Consider the following 20,618-nt stretch of genomic DNA (forward strand, 5'->3'; position numbering starts at 1 on the left):
CCTAACCGCAAATAGCCTTAACTTACATTACCTTACCTTACCTTTTCTTCCCTAACCGCAAATAGCCTTAGCTTACATTACCTTACCTTACCTTTTCTTCCCTAACCGCAAATAGCCTTAACTTACATTACCTTACCTTACCTTTTCTTCCCTAACCGCAAATAGCCTTAGCTTACATTACCTTACCTTACCTTTTCTTCCCTAACCGCAAATAGCCTTAACTTACATTACCTTACCTTACCTTTTCTTCCCTAACCGCAAATAGCCTTAACTTACATTACCTTACCTTACCTTTTCTTCCCTAACCGCAAATAGCCTTAACTTACATTACCTTACCTTACCTTTTCTTCCCTAACCGCAAATAGCCTTAACTTACATTACCTTACCTTACCTTTTCTTCCCTAACCGCAAATAACCTTAACTTACATTACCTTACCTTACCTTTTCTTCCCTAACCGCAAATAGCCTTAACTTACATTACCTTACCTTACCTTTTCTTCCCTAACCGCAAATAACCTTAACTTACATTACCTTACCTTACCTTTTCTTCCCTAACCGCAAATAGCCTTAACTTACATTACCTTACCTTACCTGTTCTTCCCTAACCGCAAATAACCTTAACTTACATTACCTTACCTTCCCTACCTTACCTAACCTTGCCTTGCACCCCCATCCCCCACAGGCAATATTGTTAACGTTTTAAAATAATGTAATATCTTTAAAATCTAAAGAACTTCCTCTAAACGAATCTGTGTTTGAAGGAACCTTCTAACTTTCAGTTTCATACGCCTTATGGTGTGTATGGTTTTTAGAGTAGGCTGAGAACAAAACAGACAATAAGATCGATGTTGTTCGATAGATGTTAGTTAGAATCCCTTTTTTTTTTTTTTTTTTTTTACGACTGAACGCACACAAACATGCACTCAGTTGTAGTATCGGCCGCCCAAGTTTTTGATGTGTTAGTAATTTGTGCCAAACACCACATCTTTATTTCCAAAATGAACAAAACCATCCCTCATTTTCAGACATTTTGTAGAAATTGTAAGCAAATATTTATTTGTGAAAAGTACAACGCAGCTACATTATGACTAATACGCTAGATAAATTTTACAAGGATTGGCACTTGTATATATGCATGTTTTGATGTAACCCTTAGATTTGTTTTCCTTTACATATTCTTGATACTGCGACCACCAAGCCATGATCACCCGCCCTCCCCCCTCCTGTGTGTTGTAATTTTCCACGTGTGATCTGTTTTATGAATTTTCCCCCTTGCCTATGCGCTGTCTTGTAATGTAAAGCCTATACATGTATTATAAAAAAAAAATATATTAAAAAAAAACCAACCCACAAACAGAGAATACAACAAAAAAAAAAGAAAAAAAAGATCGATGCTGACGAGAAACAACAATAAAGGCTTTTTTTCCTTCCGACCCAAGAAACTTATTTTAACCTGAAAAAAAATGCAAACCTTTCAAGTACGTTTTCTCTTCTCCGACATCGAGGGGACACAGCTCGCACGATTGCCTGTCAATTAAAAGCCACATACGCCTACGTAAATAAACAGAACAAAACCAAAACAAACTTCACCCCAAAAGAAAGAACAAAAATAACGTAATGGTAACCAAACTACCGACCCTAATTTGTTGGGGCCTTGTTATCGAAAACAAACATTTCATTTTTGCTTGTTTGTTAATTGTTTTGGTGGGGGGGATGGGGATGGGGGGGGGGGGGGGCTAAAAAATGAACGAAGTGTAACGATTGAACCTTGCATTTCCTTTCTTTGAGTCATGTGACGTCATAGTCCACACAAAAACCTCATATTCAGGCGGCTGGCCGATACTGCACACGAGTGCATGTTTGTGTGCCTTCAGTCGTAAAAAAAAACACCACAAAAGATTCTAAGGCCAAAAAAAAAAAATAGGTCTGTTTACGGTAACCCGACCGACCCTATTTTTTTCGCGCGACCCTTGACTTTTTGGGGGCATTTGGGGAAAAAAAAAAAAAAAAATCTTGTTTTTTTGGCAAAATAACGTAAAAATATGTTTTTTGGGAAAAAAAAAAAAATTCCGACCTACCGACCCTATTTTTTTTGGCCTATGTTACCGTAAACAGACCTTTTTTTGTTGGCCTAACTAAAATCTAACGATACATAAATGTGATTTGTATTCTTGACCAATGTCATATTACACAGACCTCGACAGTCATTGTTCACCTCGACCGCTGGCGCGGTCTCGGAATAACACTGACAGACTCGATCTGTGTAAAATACCATACACTAACTAACATGTATGTATCGAATCAGTTACAATTCTGTTTGTAACGCTTGAACGCGCACACACATACACTACTTTTGTTGTCTCGGCTAGCCACCTAAATATGAGTTGTTGTCGGACTCTGGAGTCACATAGCTTCAAGAAGGAAATTCCGATGTTGAATCAATACATTTGATTTGTTTTGCAAACCCAAACCCAACCAAACAAACAAACCAAAGTCCTTAAGTTACCTTACATTTAGCATGAGTATATTAAACCAATGAGGCAGAGCACTATACATAGAGATAAAATAATTAAAGGGAAGTAAGCGCTCTCAATGCAAACGACATGTGTAATGGAGCAAGCGAGAGTTATACGGAACCAATCTCCTGGCACCAAAGAGAATAACAAGCATTGAAATGAACAAGCGACTTTCATCCTCTTTCATTTAGAGCGCTTACTTCCCTATGATTATTTGATCTCGATAAAGCGCTCTGCCTCATTTCGTGTAAGATTCTCACAAAATATGACATGTTACAGAGATCTCGACCGTCATTGTTCACCTCGAGCACTGCCGCGATCTCGGAGGAACACTGACTGTCTCAATCTGAGTTAAATGTCATAATTACTTTGGTCAAAAATACAAATAAGCTTACCTTACCGTCCATTCAACAATGTTTTCATTATTTCGTCCAGAATACGGAGGAATGTACTTAGACACGGACTACGTCGTCTTACGATCATTGGACGACCTCCTCAAGGAATCCGTAGTGCTCGGCTACGAGCATAAAGGCAGGTCGATATGCAACGGCTTCCTCGTGTCCGAAGCCAACTCAACCTTCATGCAAATTTGGCTCGACAACTACAAGGACTTCAACGATCGCCAATGGGCAGAGCATTCTGTCAGGAGACCGTACAGGCTTTCAGTACAACACCCCACGCTTTTGAAAGTGGTGGAGACGTTTCATAAACCTAACTTCGCGGAGATGCATGTGTATTACGACAGAAAGAGAGTGGCGAAATTCGACTGGAGTGACAACTACGGGCTGCATTTTTACACCAGGGTGGTTCGGAAACAGTTTAATCAAAAGAGGATCGATAAACAGGATAATGTGATTGGTGACATGGTCAGACACGTGTTGTACAGCGACCAGCATGCGTGCAAGAACATGTAGAGGGTTGTGTGGATTTTATTTGCGTTCAACATGCGTTCACTGCGCTGAAAGTCCAACAAATGGTGTACTCACCTTTGGCTAGTGATTCTGAACATTTAATTACTAGCCAGAGAGCAAACTTGACTAGACAAACCAACAATTTGTTTCAGCAACTGTACTCGCATTTGGCGAGTAGATGAACATTTCTACTCACCAGTTACATGTTTCTTCTTCTTCTCGGTCGCTCCCAGAAAGCGTAGTGGGATGCATGGATTGTCTTTGCGTTCAACGTGCGTGCAATTAATAAATGACTGTAGTGAAATGCGTGAATTTTCTCTGCGTTCAACGTACGTGCAAGGAAATGAAGTGGGATGCATGGATATTCTTTGCGTTCAACGTGCGTGCAAGAAATTGTAGTTCGAGATGCATGGATGGAATTCGCGTTCATCATGCGTGCACGAAATTGTAGTGGGATGCTTGGATTTTCTTTGTGTTCAACATGCGTGCAAGCAAATGTAGTGGGATGCATGGATTTTCTTTGCGTTCAACATGCCTGCAAGAAATTGTAGTTTGAGATGCATGGATGTTATTCGCGTTCATCATGCGTGCACGAAATTGTAGTGAGATGCATGGATTTTCTTTGCGTTCAACATGCGTACAAGAAGGTGTAGTGGAATGCATGGATGTACTTCATGTTCATCATCTTTATCTTCTTCATTGTCATCGCCACAGTTTTCGTCTTCGTTGTCGTCAGGATCAGCTCTGCCATCATCGCTATGGATGAGGAAGAGGATATTTCTTATAGTCCTGTGAGGCTACCTTACAGGACATTCGGCTCGTTTTCTCACTGGAGAAAGCGAGCTGCCACACAATACGATGCTACCTATTTGTTTTCTTTTTTCTGCATGTGTGTATTCATGTGTCCAAGTCCTGAGACTTTCGCTGTGAACTTGGGTTATTGCATGCACACGGGGGTGTTCGGACACCGAGGAGAGTCTGCACAAAGTTGATTCTGTGAATCAAATCCCACGCTTAACGTGGGGATCGAACCCAGCCCGATAGAGACGACTGGTTGTGAAGCAAGGTCCGCTGCCAACTAAGCTGCTTTCCCTGCCTTCAGAAGGAATCATTTTTGATGTGTCATAAGTTTATAGTGAAATACATACGTTTTATTGTTGTTCAGCATCATTGACTTATTCGTCATCGTGCTAATTGCTGCCAACATCAGTACTAGCATCACCAATGATATTATGCGTACTTCTTTTGAAATACTCAGAGGGTTGAATGCTTGGTGTGCCATGACTGTATAGTGGACTTATTTTGACGGTGACATTTCTCAGAAAACTTCTTCAACGAAAACTCTGGATATTACTCGCAATAATGAGAAGATATTTACAAATTGATGAGCAGGCTTTTGTGCCAACAAACACTTTTCTGAAGATGTGATATGTGTCTCGTCAACCAAGAATTTTGTATTGACCAAATATGTCCAGCATATTCTGAACGATGGATGTGAATTCAGACGCCCATTTGACGACGCCTTAATATCCTCTCATTCTGCCTTAGGCCAAAAAAAAATAGGTCTGTTTACGGTAACCCGACCGACCCTATTTTTTTCGCGCGACCCTAGACTTTTTTTTGGCATTTAGGGTAAATAAAATAAAAATAAAAAAATATTTTGGGTTTTTTTTGCAAAATAACGTAAAAAATATGGTTTTTTGGAAAAAAAAAAAATCCCGACCTACCGACCCTATTTTTTTGGCCTATGTTACCGTAAACAGACCTATTTTTTTTTTTTGGCCTTATTGATGGGGAATTCGGGTCGCTTCCTTCCACTGCAAAACTAGCAGCAACAAGAGTCGCGAACATCCAGGCGTGTGCGTGTTTAGTGGCGAACATCCGTCTTCAGGAGACGAAACCTCGTAATAGTAGAAGGCCACAGAGGTACATTTAGCGTTGCAGCACGAGAAACATGAGCTACATCTGCCGCGCGCCGATGCTGGCCTTTACGAGGAGTCGGTCGCCTGCATTTCTGGCAGAATCACAGAGGCATTTTACGTGCCACAGTGGTGACACAGGGGTTGGAAATGGATACTGTCTCCGAGTCATCACGGAACGTTGACCCGTGTCCGTTTCGGCCTGGATACGAACATGTGACCCCAGGACCATATTTCCTGTGATCTACCTTCCTTTTTTTCTTCTTCTGCGTTCATGGGCTGAAACTCCCACGTACACTCGTGTTTTTGCACACGTGGATTTTCAAGTGTAAAGCCGTTTTACCCCGACATACGCCGCTTTGAGGGGAACCTATGATCTACCAACTGTGAAGTGAGTTACCATCCCACCGTATTCGTTGGGACTGTTCTATAGAGTGTGCGTAGACGTTGTCAAGTAGTCTGGCAAAACGTGTTCAACACTCTGTGTATGATCGGTGGCAACACGCTCATGTGAACGATGCCTTGACTAACTCATGTTCATGTTTCGTTCCAGACTATGGAGGAATGTACCTAGACATCGACTACATGGTTCTGAGATCTCTGGACGAACTTCTCAAAGAATCAGTGGTCCTGGGCTACGAGAAAAAGGGCCGGTCGATCTGCAACGGATTCCTCATGTCAGAACCCAATTCAACATTCATGCAAATCTGGCTGAAAAACTACACCGATTTCAACGACAAGGATTGGGGCCAACATTCTGTTGTGAGGCCGCACAAGATTTCCCTGGACTATCCGAAGCTGTTGAAAGTGGTGGACACGTTTCACAAACCTAACTACGCTGAGATGCCTCCGTTCTACGACAGAAAGAGAGTCCCGAAATACGACTGGAGTCATCATTACGGTTTGCACTTTTACACAAGGGTGATTCGGAAACAGTTTAATAGGAAGAGAATCGACAAGCAGGATAATGTGATCGGGGATATGGTCAGACATGTCTTCTATGGTGATTCGCATGCTTGTAATCCCTTATACAGTTAAGTCTTGCATTGCTGACGTTGAACTCTGGATGTCCACTAACAAGCTTAGACTTAACTGTGACAAAACAGAAGCCATTCGTTTCACCAAATCCTCCCTCTCCTCCTCTCTCTCTCTCCCTCCTTCTATCACTTTGGGCAGCAGCACTATTGAATTCTCAGACTCCGTCCGTGATCTTGGCATCTTTCTTGATAGCGATCTCTCCATGAAACACCATGTTATGAAAGTCTGTCAGTCCGCTTACATCGAGCTTAAGAGAATAGGTTCTATCCGCCCATACCTTACCGAAGATGCCACCAAGACCCTTGTTTCCTCCTACATTCTTTCTCGATTAGACTACGGAAATTCTGTTCTCATTGGCTGTCCTCAGTCTGTCATCCATCCTTTGCAGCGCGTTCAAAATTCTGCAGCCCGGCTTGTCTGCAAAGCCCCTCGGTCCCAGTCCTGTTCCCCCTTGCTAAAGAAACTTCATTGGCTCCCTGTAGAGCTGAGAATCCAATATAAGTGCTGCTGTATCTGCTACAAGATAATATCTGGCTCAGCCCCATCCTACCTGTCTGACCTGTTCACACTCTATACACCCTCACGATCCCTCCGCTCCTCTGTAGACACTAGAATATTCCGTCTATCTTCTTTTAGTCGCAAACAGCACGGCCAGAGAGCCTTCTCCCACTCTGCTGCCGTTGCGTGGAACTCTCTCCCTTACTCTATCCGACACTGCCAAACATTCTGTTCCTTCAAATCAAACCTTAAAACACACTTCTTCACCCAGTATTTTGATTAATTTTATTTCAACATGGTGCATTTTTGAATCAGGTGTTTGAATGTTTGAATGTTTTGTCTGTGTTAGTATGCTTGCAGATTGTATTGATGTAGAGTTTGAGTTTCGTTGTTCACGTGTGTGCTGAATGCTGCTGCACATGCTTTTGCTTTGCTCTGTATGTATTATGTATGTTTGTCATTGTAAAGCGCTTTGAGAATGTAAAGCGCTCTATAAATCTCCCATATTATCCAAGCGGAGCGCGGGCGAAGCCCGCGCGTAGCGAGGTAGTTTTTTTTTTCATCTCCCAGCACTGAACATTTTTTTGCCAAGTGGTGTCTGTCTGGACATTGTTCTAGAATTCATCTTTTAGCACAATATTAGCGACACTGTTTGGACAATTCTATTAAAATTAGGCGTACAAACTGATTTTGTTTCGGGGAATCCTCTCAGAGGATCAGAATTTTCATATAATATCATCGGAAGCTGTTACAACGGGAAAATGTGAAACTTTTGTCACTTTTTAACATGGAATTTCATCTTTGAGCGTTTCAAGCGGACTTTAATAAAATAGTTATTTGCGAATTATGCAGCGGAAGACACTCACCGGTTCAACATGTGTATGGTCATTAAACCTCAAAACATTTCAGTAAGTGGTTTAGACAAACACCTCCGCCATGTGAGGGTGACTGGTTTGTAGCTGAAGAGTTTTTTTCTAAAGTGTGTTCTAAATACAAATGACGTACTGGTAATGATGTAATGAGTTGTTCTAATCTTGTTCTTGGAACTCTTGCTGTTCCAAGCTTGTTCTTAGCAAGTCTTGGTGACGAGAACAAAGACTATCAATGAAATCTTTAGAAATAACCTCTGACAACGACGACGATGACGACGACGACGACGACGACGATAACAACAACAACAACAAATGACATCGACGACGACGACGACAACAACAACAACAACAACAACAACAACAACAAAAACAACAACACGAGAACAACAACAATCACGACAACGAACATGACAACAACAACACCAACAACTACGACGACAACTACAACGACTGGGTTATGATGACATCACCAATGATTTAAAGGCCGTTAAAAAATCGTTAAATCCTATTTCTTCACTGATTCTTATGAAATTTTAAAGGTTGGTTTGTTGTCCCCAACTTATTTTCACTCCATACTTTTCCAGAAGAAAAACATAATTTTGGCAGTTAAAAACCGTTAAATTTCAATTCTTCACCGATATTTATGAAATTTTGTGGGTAGGTTCGTTGTCCCCAACTGATTTTCACTCTATACTTTTCCAGAAGAAAGACATAATTTTGGCAGTTAAAAAACGGTAAATTTCAATTCTTCACCTATCTTTATGAAATTTAGTGGGTGGGTCCGTTGTCCCAAACTGAATTTTAAGACATACTTTTCCAGACAAAAAACCTTATTTTTGGCAGTTAAAAACCGTTAAATCTCAATTCTTCATCGATATTTTTATGAAATTTTGTGGGTAGGTTCGTTGTCCCCAACTGATTTTCACTCCATACTTTTCCAGAAGAAAAACATAATTTTGGCAGTTAAAAACCGTTACATTTAAATTTTCACCTATCTTTATGAAATTTAGTGGGTGGGTCCGTTGTCCCAAACTGAATTTCAAGACAAACTATTCCAGTCAAAAAAACTTATTTTTGGCAGTTAAAAACCGTTAAGTCTCAATTCTACAGCGATATTTATGACATTTTGTGGGTAGGTTTGTTGTCAGATTTGACATGATGGCAGAATTGAAAGTGTGAGATATCCTGATGTTTCACAATTTATGCTGCATAATTCAGCCCCATAGGCGCTTGAATTTTAGGTGGAGTTGGGGTTTTTTTCAGCCCAAACCAGTAACCCCCACATGGTTTTCATGTCCCTTTCTGAGAGACTTCAAGAAGTTTCAATTTGACGTCATGATTAGCCTGCCGCATTAGCAAGTATGAAAACACGTCATCGATGACACATTTTAAGAGAGAGAGAGAGAGAGAGAGAGAGAGAGAGAGAGAGAGAGAGAGAGAGAGAGAGAGAGAGAGAGAGAGAGAGAGAGAGAGAGAGAGAATCATGTACACAGATGGACGACTTCGCTTGGGGTATGTACTGCCCGGCAGTACACATCTACTTAATCCAAGCGGAGCGCGGGCGAAGCCCGCGCGTAGCGAGGTAGTTTTTTTTTTCATCTCCCAGCACTGAAAATTTTTTGGCCAAGTGGTGTCTGTCTGGACATTGTTCTAGAATTCATCTTTTAGCACAATATTAGCGACACTGTTTGGACAATTCTATTAAAATTAGGCGTACAAACTGATTTTGTTTCGGGGAATCCTCTCAGAGGATCAGAATTTTCATATAATATCATCGGAAGCTGTTACAACGGGAAAATGTGAAACTTTTGTCACTTTTTAACATGGAATTTCATCTTTGAGCGTTTCAAGCGGACTTTAATAAAATAGTTATTTGCGAATTAGGCAGCGGAAGACACTCACCGGTTCAACATGTGTATGGTCATTAAACCTCAAAACATTTCAGTAAGTGGTTTAGACAAACACCTCCGCCATGTGAGGGTGACTGGTTTGTAGCTGAAGAGTTTTTTTCTAAAGTGTGTTCTAAATACAAATGACGTACTGGTAATGATGTAATGAGTTGTTCTAATCTTGTTCTTGGAACTCTTGCTGTTCCAAGCTTGTTCTTAGCAAGTCTTGGTGACGAGAACAAAGACTATCAATGAAATCTTTAGAAATAACCTCTGACAACGACGACGATGACGACGACGACGACGATAACAACAACAACAACAAATGACATCGACGACGACGACAACAACAACAACAACAACAACAACAACAACAACAACAACAACAACAACAACAACAACAAAAACAACAACACGAGAACAACAACAATCACGACAACGAACATGACAACAAGAACACCAACAACTACGACGACAACTACAACGACTGGGTTATGATGACATCACCAATGATTTAAAGGCCGTTAAAAAATCGTTAAATCCTATTTCTTCACTGATTCTTATGAAATTTTAAAGGTAGGTTTGTTGTCCCCAACTTATTTTCACTCCATACTTTTCCAGAAGAAAAACATAATTTTGGCAGTTAAAAACCGTTAAAATTCAATTCTTCACCGATATTTATGAAATTTTGTGGGTAGGTTCGTTGTCCCCAACTGATTTTCACTCTATACTTTTCCAGAAGAAAGACATAATTTTGGCAGTTAAAAAACGGTAAATTTCAATTCTTCACCTATCTTTATGAAATTTAGTGGGTGGGTCCGTTGTCCCAAACTGAATTTTAAGACATACTTTTCCAGACAAAAAACCTTATTTTTGGCAGTTAAAAACCGTTAAATCTCAATTCTTCATCGATATTTATGAAATTTTGTGGGTAGGTTCGTTGTCCCCAACTGATTTTCACTCCATACTTTTCCAGAAGAAAAACATAATTTTGGCAGTTGAAAACCGTGACATTTAAATTTTCACCTATCTTTTTGAAATTTAGTGGGTGGCTCCGTTGTCCCAAACTGAATTTCAAGACAAACTATTCCAGTCAAAAAAACTTATTTTTGGCAGTTAAAAACCGTTAAGTCTCAATTCTACACCGATATTTATGACATTTTGTGGGTAGGTTTGTTGTCAGATTTGACATGATGGCAGAATTGAAAGTGTGAGATATCCTGATGTTTCACAATTTATGCTGCATAATTCAGCCCCATAGGCGCTTGAATTTTAGGTGGAGTTGGGTTTTTTTTCAGCCCAAACCAGTAACCCCCACATGGTTTTCATGTCCCTTTCTGAGAGACTTCAAGAAGTTTCAATTTGACGTCATGATTAGCCTGCCGCATTAGCAAGTATGAAAACACGTCATCGATGACACATTTTAAGACAGAGAGAGAGAGAGAGAGAGAGAGAGAGAGAGAGAGAGAATCATGTACACACAGATGGACGACTTCGCTTGGGGTATGTACTGCCCGGCAGTACACATCTACTTAATTATTATTATTATTAAGACAAACAACACTGACTAATCACACCCAGACGTCTGTTCTTGTATCCCTCTTCCGAGACGGGCGCAGTGGCCAAGACATCGGCCTCCTATGCAGACGTTTGTTAGTTCAAAACCCGGCCGCGGCCGCCTGGTGGGTTAAGGGTGGAGATTTTTCCGATCTCCAAGGTCAACTTACCGCTTCTCGGCCTTTTGGCTAAAATCAAAGAGTAGTATCTGTTCTTATCAGCTTAATGTGCAGACCTGCTAGTGCCTTATCCCCCTTCGTGTGTACACGCAAGCACAAAACCAAGTGCGCACGGAAAAGATCCTGTAATCCATGTCAGAGTTATGTGGGTTATAGAAACACGAAAACGAAGAAGAAGGAGAAGGAGAAGAAGAAGGAGAAGGAGAAGGAGAAGGAGAAGGAGAGGAGAAGGAGGAGGAGGAGGAAGAAGAGGAAAAAACGTATCCCTCTTCCAAAGTAAAATCTGACGTCAAAGGCAAAACAAAAGTTCGATAAGACGTCATAATGAGACTATAGTGGCATGACGAAAACAACTTATCGCTTCTCCTAAACTTCTCCCAGACATCGAAAAATAATGTTTTTGATGTCAGCAGGAATAATATGACTCGAGGTGTCACCGCTAGGCTGTACCGTACATCATTAAAAAAAAACAAGTCGCGTAAGGCGAAAATACAATATTTAGTCAAGCAGCTGTCGAACTCACAGAATGAAACTGAACGCAATGCAACGCAGCAAGACCGTATACTCGTGGTCCACCGCTCACGGCATAGGCAGTGAAATTGACAAGAAGAGCGGGGTAGTGGTTACGCTATGCTGCATAGCACGCTTTTCTGTACCTCTCTTCGTTTTAACTTTCTGAGCGTGTTTTTAATCCAAACATATCATATCTATATGTTTTTGGAATCAGGAACCGACAAGGAATAAGATGAAAGTGTTTTTAAATTGATTTCGAAAAAAAAAATTTGATAATAATTTTTATATATTTAATTTTCAGAGCTTGTTTTTAATCCGAATATAACATATTTATATGTTTTTGGAATCAGCAAATGATGGAAAATAAGATAAACGTAAATTTGGATCGTTTTATAAATTTTTATTTTTTTTTTACAATTTTCAGATTTTTAATGACCAAAGTCATTAATTAATTTTTAAGCCACCAAGCTGAAATGCAATACCGAACCCCGGGCTTCGTCGAAGAGTACTTGACCAAAATTTCAACCAATTTGGTTGAAAAATGAGGGCGTGACAGTGCCGCCTCAACTTTCACGAAAAGCCGGATATGACGTCATCAAAGACATTTATCAAAAAAATGAAAAAAACGTTCGGGGATTTCATACCCAGGAACTCTCATGTCAAATTTCATAAAGATCGGTCCAGTAGTTTAGTCTGAATCGCTCTACACACACACACACACACACGCACACACACACACACACACGCACGCACATACACCACGACCCTCGTTTCGATTCCCCCTCGATGTTAAAATATTTAGTCAAAACTTGACTAAATATAAAAAGATTACAAAAAAAGATGAGTAACACCCTGTAATCCATACCATCATATCCAGGCTCTGCGCACTTCAGAAGATTATCCAGTTACGATCTCTCCTGTGTTCACAGTTTCGGACGGTTCCAAGCAGAAAATCTGAGAGCACACAAAGGCTGGTCTTGCTCGAATCAATAGTTGTTCAAACTTAGCACAAACAAGTCGCGAAAGGCGAAAATACAATATTTAGTCAAGTAGCTGTCGAACTCACAGAATGAAACTGAACGCAATGCCATTTAGCGCGGTAGTGGTTACGCTATGCTGCATAGCACGCTTTTCTGTACCTCTCTTCGTTTTAGCTTTCTGAGCGTGTTTTTAATCCAAACATATCATATCTATATGTTTTTGGAATCAGGAACCGACAAGGAATAAGATGAAAATGTTTTTAAATTGATTTGGACAATTTAATTTTGATAATAATTTTTATATATTTAATTTTCAGAGCTTGTTTTTAATCCGAATATAACATATTTATATGTTTTTGGAATCAGCAAATGATGGAGAATAAGATAAACGTAAATTTGGATCGTTTTATAAATTTTTATTTTTTTTACAATTTTCAGATTTTTAATGACCAAAGTCATTAATTAATTTTTAAGCCACCAAGCTGAAATGCAATACCGAAGTCCGGGCTTCGTCGAAGATTACTTGACCAAAATTTCAACCAATTTGGTTGAAAAATGAGGGCGTGACAGTGCCGCCTCAACTTTCACGAAAAGCCGGATATGACGTCATCAAAGACATTTATCAAAAAAATGAAAAAAACCTTCGGGGATTTCATACCCAGGAACTCTCATGTCAAATTTCATAAAGATCGGTCCAGTAGTTTAGTCTGAATCGCTCTACACACACACACACACAGACACACACACACACAGACACACGCACATACACCACGACCCTCGTTTCGATTCCCCCTCGATGTTAAAATATTTAGTCAAAACTTGACTAAATATAAAAAGCAAAGGTTTTGGTTCGATGAAATTTGAACCGGATAAAAGGATCAGACCTTTTTGGTGTTTTTATGTTTAATTATTTATTTATTTTATTATCGGGTGGCTGATGCGGCTACTAAAACGGTCCGAGGAGAATAAAGTTCGTTTTATCAATGCAACATGACATATCATCATCATCATCATCATCATCATCATCATCATCATCATCATCCATCATCCATCATCCATCATCCATCATCCATCATCCATCCATCATCCATCATCATCATCATCATCATCATCATCAATCATCATCATCAATCATCATCATCACCAATCATCATCATCAATCATCATCATCATCATCATCAATCATCTTCATCATCAATCTTCATCATCAATCATCATCAATCATCATCATCATCAATCATCATCAATCATCATCAATCATCATCATCATCATCATCAATCATCATAATCATCATCATCATCATCATCAATCATCATCAATCATCAATCATCATCATCATCATCAATCATCATCATCATCAATCATCATCATCAATCATCATCATCAATCATCATCATCAATCATCATCAATCATCATCATCATCATCAATCATCATCATCATCAATCATCATCATCAATCATCATCATCATCAATCATCATCATCATCAATCATCATCATCAATCATCATCATCAATCATCATCATCATCATCAATCATCATCATCATCAATCATCATCATCAATCATCATCATCAATCATCATCATCATCATCATCAATCATCATCATCAATCATCATCATCATCATCATCATCAATCATCATCATCATCATCAATCATCATCATCATCAATCATCATCATCATCAATCATCATCATCATCATCATCATCATCATCAATCATCATCATCATCATCATCATCAATCATCATCATCAATCATCATCATCAATCATCATCATCATCATCAATCATCATCAATCATCATCATCATCAATCATCATCAATCATCATCATCATCATCATCAATCATCATCATCAATCATCATCATCATCAATCATCATCATCAATCATCATCATCATCATCAATCATCATCAATCATCATCATCATCATCAATCATCATCATCAATCATCATCATCAATCATCATCATCATCAATCATCATCATCAATCATCATCATCAATCATCATCATCAATCATCATCATCAATCATCAATCATCATCATCATCAATCATCATCATCAATCATCATCATCAATCATCATCATCATCATCAATCATCATCATCAATCATCATCATCAATCATCATCATCATCATCAATCATCATCATCAATCATCATCATCATCATCAATCATCATCATCAATCATCATCATCAATCATCATCAATCATCATCATCAATCATCATCATCAATCATCATCATCAATCATCATCAATCATCAATCATCATCATCAATCATCATCATCAATCATCATCATCAATCATCATCATCAATCATCATCATCAATCATCATCAATCATCATCATCAATCATCATCATCAATCATCATCATCAATCATCATCATCAATCATCATCATCAATCATCATCAATCATCATCAATCATCATCATCAATCATCAATCATCATCATCAATCATCATCAATCATCATCAATCATCATCAATCATCATCAATCATCAATCCGTCGCGATATAACCTTCGTGGTTGAAAACGACGTTAAACACCAAATAAAGAAAGAATCAATCTTCATCTTCATCTTCATCATCTTCATCATCTGTTTTGTTTATCGGCGTTATACCATCGTCTCTCTCTTGTCCATTCTTGTCCATGGTTAAATTCATGATATCCATTTTTGCAATCCAATCATGTTTGCACTGTTTCCAATTTAAAGCTAGTTTGTTTGTAGAATTTAGCTTGAATGATGCTCAGTCGTTTTAAGCTAAACAGTGTTGAGTATTGACTGCTTACTAATCAAGGTACCGTACTTTCCGGGTCATAAGGCGCGACTTTTTCCTCGAGTTCGACCCCTGCGTCTTGTATAACGAAGCGCCTAATCCGTGTATGAAATAGGAAAAAAATCAAAGAGACCGCTTGAGTATCAGTCAAACAACTTGTGATAATGCATGTTTCAGCTACTAGGTACTGCCCTGCCTTTGATCTGGCCGCACACACAGATTTCCACTCTGTTAAACTCGGTCACTGACCGGTCACTGACCGGTCACTGACCCCGATGCAGGAAGTGTTTCCTCTCTCAGATATGACAGGGGAACCACCTCTCATGGCAAAAACTGGGTCATTGACCCCTGGGAAGAAGGTCGTGTCTTTTAACAAGGCCACCCAGCTATCACAATGCCTTTGGTCACTGACCGGTCACTGACCCCGATGCAGGAAGTGTTTCCTCTCTCAGATATGACAGGGGAACCACCTCTCATGGCAAAAACTGGGTCATTTTGGTGCGCCCTATTGGCCCCCTGCGTCCAATGGGTGACTGGATTACAATTTTTTTTTAAAAAGAAGGGGGTGCGTCTTAGATAACAAAGCGCCTTGTCACCCGGAAAGTACGGTAATGTTGAACTGTGGTGTTGTAAATTCAGGAACGGGTTTCTACTGCAATTTATTTAATCACACGGGTATTTGGTGGACATTTTTGTTATCTATGCCTATTCATTTTTGCCAGAAAATACCCTTTCGTCGATCGTGGGATCTTTAACGTGCACACCCCAATGTAGTGTACACGAAAGGACCTCGGTTTTTCGTCTCATCCGAAAGACTAGCACTTAAACCCACCACCTGGGTTAGGAAAGGGGGGAGAAAATTGCTTACGCCCCGACCCAGGGTCGAACTCGCAACCTCTCGCTTCCGAGGCAAGTGCACTTTACCACTCGGCCACCCTGTTCCCAAAACGAATAAATGCCTTAACATTTCTTTTATCCGAGGTCTCCGAAAAAGAACAAAACTCGTATATAAGAAAGCGAAACAAAATTACCGTGGACTTTCTTATAAGCAGGCTCGGCACGGTTGGCCTAGTGGTAAGGCGTCCGCCCCGTGATCGGGAGGTCGTGGGTTCGAACCCCGGCCGGGTCATACCTAAGACTTTAAAATTGGCAATCTAGTGGCTGCTCCGCCTGGCGTCTGGCATTATGGGGTTAGTGCTAGGACTGGTTGGTCCGGTGTCAGAATAATGTGACTGGGTGAGACATGAAGCCTGTGATGCGACTTCTGTCTTGTGTGTGGCGCACGTTTAAATGTCAAAGCAGCACCGCCCTGATATGGCCCTTCGTGGTCGGCTGGGCGTTAAGCAAACAAACAAAATCTTATAAGCAGGCTCCACTGTACTTACATTTCTTGTTTTTTGATTCTTTCATTTTTGAACGTTAGCAGTCTAAATGTTTCGGATATCGTCTTCTGGACTGGTGTTCTTATTTTCCTCATTCTGTCACATTTCATTTCTGTCGTTCGTCCGTGAGAAAGACACAACGCCGAAACCAGTATGTTTCTTGTTCGTGTTCGTGTGTCAACTTCTGTGAACAATGCATTTAAAGGTGGTCGTCTACCTTTTTGCTTTTTTTCTCTCAATAATCTTATGGTTAGATTTTGCTAAAAAGTTATGTCAGATTATGAATGAACCATGGGGAACAAATGTATAGGAAAAACAATATATATGTAAAAAACAAAGTTTTTATTTTTGAAAAGTGTTTGAGAGCATGTGCTTTGACTATGAATATCGACCAATCAAATTCATGTCACTATGCTGACAGCCACACCCACACAATCATAGCAACAGTTTGACACTTGGTATTGAAGCGCTGTCCATGATTTTTTTTAAACGCACAAAATGCATGGTATTCCAGAGGAGTTTTGCCCTCGGCATTTGCCAAATAAGCTGAATTACTATAATCAATTTTCAATCGGCTACCCTGGCTTCGTCCTTCCTGATTGAAAGGGGGTGTATTTTTGATATCTGTAGGGAATAGACTCAGTATTTCAATGGTCAAATGCCGATTTATGTATAAAACTGTAGACAAGGACATTTAAGAAATTAATTGTGTTTTGTTTTTATTCTTGCGATTGGCGACGAAGACCATTTCAAACGCTGAAGGGGGGACTTGGGAGGGGTATTCTACGTAAAAAAAAACACCGGGTTGTCCTCACAGAAGAACGGTTTCTTTTTGTGCAACGATTGCTACAGTGGACCTTCTTAAGTAAAAAAAAAAAAAAAAGAAAATCAATTATTTTGCTGCGGTGAAATGTAGGACATGTTGTTTTCTCCGCATAAGGTGGTAGCAAAGTCTACGGAAGTCTGAGTAGCTCGGGAAACAACTATTTCAAAGTAAATTATAGTTGCCCCCGCGGGTTAGGGGGAAGAATTTCGTAAGCATGTCGTAAGAGGCGACTAACGGATTCTGTTTCTCCTTTTACCCTTGTTAAGTGTTTCTTGTATAGAATATAGTAAATATTTGTGAAGATTTTAGTCAAGCAGTATGTAAGAAATGTTAAGTCCTTTGTACTGGAAACTTGCATTCTCCCAGTAAGGTAATATATTGTACTACGTTGCAAGCCCCTGGAGCAATTTTTTGATTAATGCTTTTGTGAACAAGAAACAATTAACAAGTGGCACTATCCCATCTCCCCCCCTTTCCCCGTCGCGATATAACCTTCGTGGTTGAAAACGACGTTAAACACCAAATAAAGAAAGAATAGTTGCCACGAAACACCGATTTTTTACATATATTTTTTTGTCCCAAGGAAATTAAATTTGTTATCATCACCAAATACTGGTTTCCTTTGCGACGCGTCCTTGGGCTGCAGACAAGTTTATTTTTTTATTTTGTTTTTTTAATTTGTAACCTTTATTGCTGTTAAATAGTGTGCTTTTATCTAAACCGAACTTCCCATTTTCTACCGAACGAATTGAAGGCTCTTATTTGTCCCGGTGTAACACGAGAAAATTACTTCCACGAGATTTTTACTCCGGAGTCAAAATTTCGTACGAAAATGTTACTCCTTTTACAAAAAAGGCACTCCCCCATTACACGAGAAAATTACTCCCCACGACAGGTGAGTTCCGAGTAAACATTTTGTACACAAATGTTACTCCTCTGACGAATAAAAAACGAATAAATTACTTCACCCTAACACGAGCAATTTAACTTCCCATGCCAGGTGTACGAAATGTATACTCCCTTGTGCCCTGTTAGTCTTGGTGGTGGAAGGGGTGGAGGGAGGGTAGCGCGACATTCGTTTGCGCGAGATCACATATTGGCATTATCCCTTCGCCCACATCCCATTTTCGCGTACAAGATTTTTACTGGAAGTAAAAAAAATGTGGAGTAAAAATTTCGTGGAGGGAGTAATTTTTTCGTGCCTTGGGGAGTTCTTTTCTCGTACGAAAAATGTACTCGGAGTGAGAATTTCGTACGAAATATTTACTCCGGAGCAAATTTTTCGTGGAGTAAAAATGTTGTTACACCGGGTCCTTGTAGAGAGTTGTTTTTTGTAAATGTTTAAAAAAAGAAATCATTATTGTATTTAAAAAAATATATTTAGATGATTATTATACAACACAGTCTTAGTCTCTTGGATTTCAAAGGAATCATTTGATGAATGATTGTATTTTTGCTCTGTGTGGTGCCATTTGTTACATTTGTATCTGTACAGGGTGACCCAAAATTAGTGCAACCCATAAAAGTACTCACAACTGCTACAAATGTGAATGAATTGAGTTTATTTTTAACACACATCAACGTAAGATGATAACAATTAAGTTCTGAAAGTTGGAGTCATTTCGGTTGGGTGGTCCACATGTTAGCGACGTTGAAGGATATGCTCCAAATGTCCACCGCGTTGAATGCGCCGTGCAAAATTGTCCACCACGCGGACACACTCTGCCCCTGGAATCCTCCTGATCTTTGTTGTTATTGCAGCTTTCAAGTCCATGATTGTCTGGGGGTTGTCCTCATAGACGTGGTCTTCCAAATAACCCCACAAATAGAAATCGGGGGGGTTAAGGTCAGGTGGACAATTTTGCACGGCGCATTCAGGAGTGTCTCCGTCAACGCGGTGGACATGTGGAGCATATCCTTCAACGTCGCTAACATGTGGACCACCCAACCGAAATGACTCCAACTTTCAGAACTTAATTGTTATGATCTGACGTTGATGTGTGTTAAAAATAAACTCAATCCATTCACATTTGTAGCAATTGTGAGTACTTTTATGGGTTGCACTCATTTTGGGTCACCCTGTACTTGCTGTTATATACGTGTAACTATGTGCTTTAATCTAAACCGAAAAGCCAACTAACCATTTTGTTACCAAAGAAAAATGAAGGATCTGTATTACCCACGGTTCTCTTAGAGAGTTGTTAATGTAAAAAAACAAGTTTATATGATTATTTTGATGACGATTATGCAACTCAATGTTAGCATGGTGTATTTCAAAGGTAGGACGTTGTTGTTGGTTGTTCCAACAACCTACCTTTCTTGTGTTTTGAGTCTAAATTTTGGAACGTTGGCAGTCTTTTTGTTTTTGGATTTGCTCATGTGATGGGTGATTATATTTTTGCTCTTTGCGGTGCCATTTGCTTATTCATGACACAGGTGAGATGAGGAATTGTGGCTTGTGTTTAACGATTGTTAAAAAGATTTTGATTGTGTTAACAGAAAATGTTATCGTTCATGTTCGTTGCAGATGTTACACAACTGTGGATTCAATTAATGTACGTGAAAAAACCCAAAGTGTGTTGCATGGAAATCATTATTCTACTTTTATTTCATTATTTTGGAGGCTGTCAGGGTGAATAGTTATCATCAGTCCTTATTGTCGTTTATTTCATTGACATAATAAACTGAGCGTTTTTTGTCATTACTCCATGATGCGAGTCGATGGGCGATCTAAAATGTGTGATATAAATGGGC

At 39.6% G+C, this 20,618-nt stretch overlaps 2 protein-coding genes and 1 pseudogene across 4 annotated transcripts in view; 2 read left to right on the forward strand and 1 right to left on the reverse strand.

Moving 5' to 3' along the window:
* The window catches only part of LOC138979670 (uncharacterized), a 54,917-nt gene extending 45,729 nt beyond the window's left edge, over nucleotides 1-9,188 (forward strand). For 2 of the 3 annotated variants that reach the window (XM_070352385.1, XM_070352386.1), the window contains one exon: nucleotides 5,900-9,188. In XM_070352385.1, the coding sequence (XP_070208486.1) occupies nucleotides 5,900-6,384 (485 nt within the window). In that variant the 3' untranslated portion in view covers nucleotides 6,385-9,188. Of the gene's footprint in view, nucleotides 1-2,951; nucleotides 3,523-5,899 lie in introns of those variants that run through there. The other variant, XM_070352387.1, reaches the window with a different exon arrangement.
* Nucleotides 1-20,618, reverse strand: part of LOC138979673 (ER membrane protein complex subunit 2-like) — a 347,725-nt gene that overhangs the window by 45,364 nt on the left and 281,743 nt on the right. The window lies entirely within an intron of this gene.
* Nucleotides 11,369-11,513, forward strand: LOC138980933 (U2 spliceosomal RNA; annotated as a pseudogene).

The sequence above is a fragment of the Littorina saxatilis genome, linkage group LG11 (genome assembly GCF_037325665.1).
Source record: "Littorina saxatilis isolate snail1 linkage group LG11, US_GU_Lsax_2.0, whole genome shotgun sequence".
Taxonomy (NCBI): Eukaryota; Metazoa; Mollusca; class Gastropoda; order Littorinimorpha; family Littorinidae; genus Littorina; species Littorina saxatilis.